At 48.0% G+C, this 6,000-nt stretch overlaps 1 protein-coding gene across 2 annotated transcripts in view; it reads right to left on the reverse strand.

Annotated features, from left to right (window-relative positions):
* Nucleotides 1-6,000, reverse strand: part of LOC147019428 (uncharacterized) — a 102,247-nt gene that overhangs the window by 10,340 nt on the left and 85,907 nt on the right. For both annotated transcript variants that reach the window (XM_085893891.1, XM_085893890.1), the window contains one exon: nt 4,410-4,475. In XM_085893891.1, coding sequence (XP_085750017.1) covers nt 4,410-4,475 — 66 coding nt within the window. The remainder of the gene's footprint in view (nt 1-4,409; nt 4,476-6,000) is intronic.

Consider the following 6,000-nt stretch of genomic DNA (forward strand, 5'->3'; position numbering starts at 1 on the left):
TCATATATGAGATCAGGGCCGTCTATCTGGACACATCTCGAGCTTTTGATACAATCTGTCATCCTGCCTTGCTCTCCAAACTCTCTGCCTATGGCATCCAAAGCCAACTCCACACATGGCTTACTGACTTCCTCTACTTTCAAAGTCAAAGTGTGGCTCTCAACTGAATCCATTCATCTCTTCTCCCTGTCAAGGCTGGAGTGCCCCAAGGCAGTGCTCTAGGCCCATTCCTATTCCTAATCTTCATCAATGATCTCTCTGACTGGAAAATCCTCTTCATCTATTTGCTGATGACTCCACCTTGTGCCGTGACATCCTTCAGACAGGCAGGCTGCAGCCTTGTCCCTCTCTTCAGACCCAGACAAAATCACAAACTGGTCAAACACTTGGAACATGTGTTTCAATCCTAAAAAATCTCATACTCTTACCATCTCTCTCTAAAAGGACCCCATGCCCCCACCTACTTTCCTAACAATACCCTTGAGGAAGTTCAGTCATTCAATTGCCTGGGTCTCATTGTCAGCCATGATCTTTTCTTTTTTGTGTACATAATAGAGGCTCATGGAAGAGCGAGTACACTGAATGGATCAGGACGTTCCAAAGCCAGCCACCGACTGGGCATCCTCCTTCGTACAAAGTCCTTCCTTGGCACACGTGAACTCCTATTCACCTAAGAGGCCTTCGTCCGCATCTTGATGGAGTACTGCTCTCCCCTCTGGGCCAGTTCCTCTGCCTCATTTGTTGCTCAATTTGACGTTATGGAAACCAAGGACTTCAAGATCATTGGAATCACCAACGATGAAACTGAGTCTATGGGTCCATCACAATGCCACCGCAGACAGGTCGGTGGTCCCTCTGTTTTCTACCACCTCCTTTCTGGTCTTGCACCCTCTGTTCTTTCCGCGTTTTGTCTCCCAAAGTTTCTGCAGGGCTCACATGGTCAACCATCAACCTTCTGGTTAAACTGCCAAGATCTACGATCACAGATCACCTCCACTCATTCATTCCTCTTTTCTCCCACCTGTGGAACAAACTTCCACATTCTCTTCAATCTCATTCTTCTCTCCAGGTCTTCAAGGCAGCTGTTCACCACCATCTCAGATCGTTTCCCCATCCAAAACCATGATTTTTTTTTACCCTCGTTCACCCACCCCAATTCCCCCTCCTTCTAAATTTCCAGTTTTCCCTTCTTCGAGTTTCCTCCTGTATCCATGTTGTACACCCTGTACATCCTCTCCTGCCCCCATTCCTCCCCACATCCATTGTTTGTCCAAGCCTGCCTCCATCATGGCCTTCGACTCTGCTGTTGGTGTTTCTCTCCTCTCTCAACTGTTCCTTTTATCCTGTTGTGTCCTCATACATTCAGTGTTCTTGCTCTTCCATGAGCCTCGACTATGTATCCAAAAAAAAGAAAGGAAAAGTGTGGATGAAGTAGCAATGGAATAAATACACAGAGAGGAAGGTGGAGGGAGATTGGAGAAAACACAACCTGGAAAGCAGAGGTGGGCATCAAGGGTGTTAATGAAGGTATGAAAGATGAGTTTGGGTGGGGAAGGAAGAGAATAGCTACCTTGAAGCCCGAGAGGTAAGAAAGAGATTGAGGAAGTAATTTCACAGGTGAGAGAAAAGAGGAACAAATGTGTGGAGGTAAGCAGTGAGCCAGGATTTTGTGAGTTTCACCAAAAGTGGGTTACTAGCAGAATGTGAGTGCCCTGGAGAACCCTGTGTGGGGGGTCAGCACAAAAAGGGCAGAGGGTGCAATTTCAGCAAGGAAGCAGTGGAAGACAGATAGGCCATCAACCTGTGAGCAACAGGCCCAGATATTCAGCTTCATTACAAGAGATTCCACAAATGGAAGATAGGTAGCCATCATGTGTAGTCTGTGGCTGCTGGTTGCATAATTTTCTGGGGGCACAGCTGCACCGTTGATGCAGTACCCTCTATTACCTCCTCCTTCGTATACAACACAAGGCTGTGGGTCACATCATTGGCTGGGGGCACAGCTGTGCCACTGGTGCAATTCCCCTAATACCAGTATACTAGTATTCATTTCACCGACCTCAGAAGGATGACAGGCTGACTCAACCACACCTGGTGTTAATTCAACAGCCGACAGGGACTCAAACTCGTGACCCTAAGATCCCAAGCCAGCCACGCTCACCGCTACGCCAACACCAGGTTTATATGGAAGATTGAAGGATATTTAGCATGCTCAGCACATTTGTCATTGTGGGTTGGAGAGGGAGTTGGGGCAGAAATTTTGAATTTGTTCAGAGTGCATGAAAAAACAACTCACCTCCTCTTCATAACATACATCGGAGGATCTTTAACATCCACCAATTAATCAGTGTTATCAAATGGAACACCGAGATGAACGTCCTTCGGATGGACGGCACACACATCACTGCTTTGGACTGCCTGCGAAACACCAGAGTAACGGGTTATAGCTGGGTCGGGATTCAAACCAGTGCTGGAGAGCTCGGAGGTGAATGGGAATATCTCTGTGCTATCCACACATAATAGATGTGCGTGCATCTACACGGAATTATATAATTATTACTCACAAGGAGTGCAGGACAAGATAAGCAGGTGTGTAAATAATGGATGCGCAGAGCTGTAATCACGTGTTGCTAATCCACCATCGTGCTTCGAGCCTGATTCCGATGGGTCGCCCTCCTGAATCAGTTTCAGCATGGTCTCTGAACCCAATGGGTCACCCTTCTGAATCAGCTTCAGCATGGTCTCTGAGCCCGATGGGTCACCCTTCTGAATCAGCTTCAGCATGGTCTCTGAACCCGATGGGTCGCCCTTCTGAATCAGCTTCAGCACGGTTTCGAAGCCCGATGGGTCGCCCTTCTGAATCAGCTTCAGCATGGTCTCTGAACCCGATGGGTCACCCTTCTGAATCAGCTTCAGCAAGGTCTCTGAGCCCGATGGGTCACCCTTCTGAATCAGCTTCAGCATGGTCTCTGAACCCGATGGGTCACCCTTCTGAATCAGCTTCAGCAAGGTCTCTGAGCCCGATGGGTCACCCTTCTGAATCAGCTTCAGCAAGGTCTCGAAGCCCGATGGGTCGCCCTTCTGAATCAGCTTCAGCATGGTCTCTGAACCCGATGGGTCACCCTTCTGAATCAGCTTCAGCATGGTCTCTGAACCCGATGGGTCACCCTTCTGAATCAGCTTCAGCATGGTCTCTGAACCCGATGGGTCGCCCTTCTGAATCAGCTTCAGCACGGTTTCGAAGCCCGATGGGTCGCCCTTCTGAATCAGCTTCAGCATGGTCTCTGAACCCGATGGGTCACCCTTCTGAATCAGCTTCAGCAAGGTCTCTGAGCCCGATGGGTCACCCTTCTGAATCAGCTTCAGCATGGTCTCTGAGCCCGATGGGTCACCCTTCTGAATCAGCTTCAGCATGGTCTCTGAACCCGATGGGTCACCCTTCTGAATCAGCTTCAGCAAGGTCTCTGAGCCCGATGGGTCACCCTTCTGAATCAGCTTCAGCAAGGTCTCGAAGCCCGATGGGTCGCCCTTCTGAATCAGCTTCAGCACGGTCTCTGAGCCCGATGGGTCACCCTTCTGAATCAGCTTCAGCATGGTCTCTGAACCCGATGGGTCGCCCTCCTGAATCAGCTTCAGCACGGTCTCTGAGCCCGATGGGTCACCCTTCTGAATCAGCTTCAGCATGGTCTCGAAGCCCGATGGGTCGCCCTTCTGAATCAGCTTCAGCATGGTCTCTGAACCCGATGGGTCGCCCTCCTGAATCAGCTTCAGCACGGTCTCTGAGCCCGATGGGTCGCCCTTCTGAATCAGCTTCAGCACGGTCTCTGAGCCCGATGGGTCACCCTTCTGAATCAGCTTCAGCATGGTCTCTGAGCCCAATGGGTCGCCCTTCTGAATCAGCTTCAGCATGGTCTCTGAGCCCGATGGGTCGCCCTTCTGAATCAGCTTCAGCACGGTCTCTTACATGGTTTACATGGTGCACGTGTTTGTGGGTCATGGACGAGGTGAAGCACTCCGATGACAGGTGTGAACACGTGACACATTATTTTTACAAATCAAATTTACACCATTTAAGCCAAAAAGGGAGAAAGTCCTGGTTTACCATGAAATGTAATCTCGAAGTGACACGTTCTGCGGTGTAAACAGTAAAGCAACACCATCGGGTTTGAGCTGTAAATGAGTGCTTGTGGGAGCATCATGGAAACATGGCTATTTCATCAACAGGCCGATAATGAGAGTGGAGAACTCAAAACGCAGCTCGACCTGCTTCTGCCCAGGAGGCATAAATGGTGAGAGCATCGGTTTGAGGGACTTAATAGGGGTGCTGCAACTAATCAGATTCTGTGAGTACAACACACACTCAAGCACATGACCGTGTGTACATCCGGTGTGTGTGCGATTGCCGTCACCTGTTGTGGTCTGTGGTACGGATGGTTCCCGCATTGCATCATCTGGTATTCTCTCCGGTGGCGCACCTGTAAGAATGGATGGCAGTGATGAGTTTGTGGAACCAGCGACTACCTGAGCATGACAAAGTATGTAGGTCGCGGGGATGGGCTAATGGTCGCAGCATGTTATTAACGCGCATCTCCGCGACATGGTTTGATCAAAGCTAATTGATAGAAGCTGGGTGATTATTTTTCTGTGCTTTCATCTGTGAGACAAAATTCTCTCCAGCTCATTAAAAATGAACACAGCTGGCTAAAAATGACACCGAACTGGATGTTACAAACAATCCAAGTTTCTTATTTTTATCTGCAACAGCAAGTATGAAGGCAACAGAGAACAATGTCCTTGCACAGATTGGTTTCAAATATTTAAAAAATCGTGATATGACATATACATTACATCACTTATATGTCTCAACATTCGATGTCCACCTTCCTCTGTGTCTGCGTCTAAAACCCGCCATCTCTGTCATCCTCAATTTTATGTTCTGCCCTTTGTATGACCCCCATTTCCCAAGACCCCCAGCTGATGCAACTCCAGGTGGATACGTTTAAGCCACATCGACACCACCACGTTTTCTAAGGTCGGGGTCAACTCTTCGTCCATGGTTGGGAGTCCTACATGATGGGTTATGGACCCATCCTTCCGGGGCCTTTGGAAAACATCCTTTGGGTGGTCATCATAAAAAGGCTTCATCGGGTCCAGATCTGTGACGTGAACCCCAGATGTCTGAATTCTGAAATGGAGCCGAATGGATTGCCAACTCCCAGAAGTTGTACAAATCATTCAAAAATATGCCAATTCTCTGTGTTATTACCTCCACCACCAAAGGTGAAGGAGGTTATGTTTTCGCCCCTCAATATCTGTCTGTTTGACTGTTGGGTGGTCGTGTCGCTAGAGTACCGTTATTCTCAGGTTTTCCATCTGTCTGTATGTCTGTCTGTTTGTTTGTATGTAATGGACAGCTCTGGAGGCCAGAGGAGTCAACCAATTTTGATGAAACTTGACTGGTAGGTTCATACCAGGATCTAGTTGTATGCTTTTGAGCACAGTTGCTTTGGACGCCACCATTGCCTAGCAACGGGGCTTTGAAATTTTTGAAGAATCCTAGAAAAAAAAATCGAAAATCAAAAATCAGCTTCCGCACTTTTATGCGCACTATAATCAACCTCTTTGTCAAAAATTTTCAGACCGATCCGTCAAAAACTGTATGACGTATGCAATTATATAGCGACCACCCATGTCACCTTCCGGCTTGTTCGGTTGTTTGTTTGTTTGTGTTCAGGATATCTCAAAAAGTTGTTGACGATCCGGATGAAACTTGGTGGACAGGTTGGGTGTGTGATGAGGACGAACTGATTAGATTTTGGTGAAGATCCGGATCCGGATCTGGATATGAGAATTATTTAATTTTTAAAGTGATTCTTCACCGTTGAGAGATAGGGCCAAAAACGATTATATATAGTACTGTACGGCAGGATATTTCAACAATGTATTGGGCCCGATATGTTCTCGTGGATCAGCATTGCATGGTGGAGGTATGCGCTCTAC

The sequence above is a fragment of the Eptatretus burgeri genome, chromosome 9 (genome assembly GCF_056783735.1).
Source record: "Eptatretus burgeri isolate ZD-2024b chromosome 9, Ebu_testis_v1, whole genome shotgun sequence".
Classification (NCBI taxonomy): domain Eukaryota; kingdom Metazoa; phylum Chordata; class Myxini; order Myxiniformes; family Myxinidae; genus Eptatretus; species Eptatretus burgeri.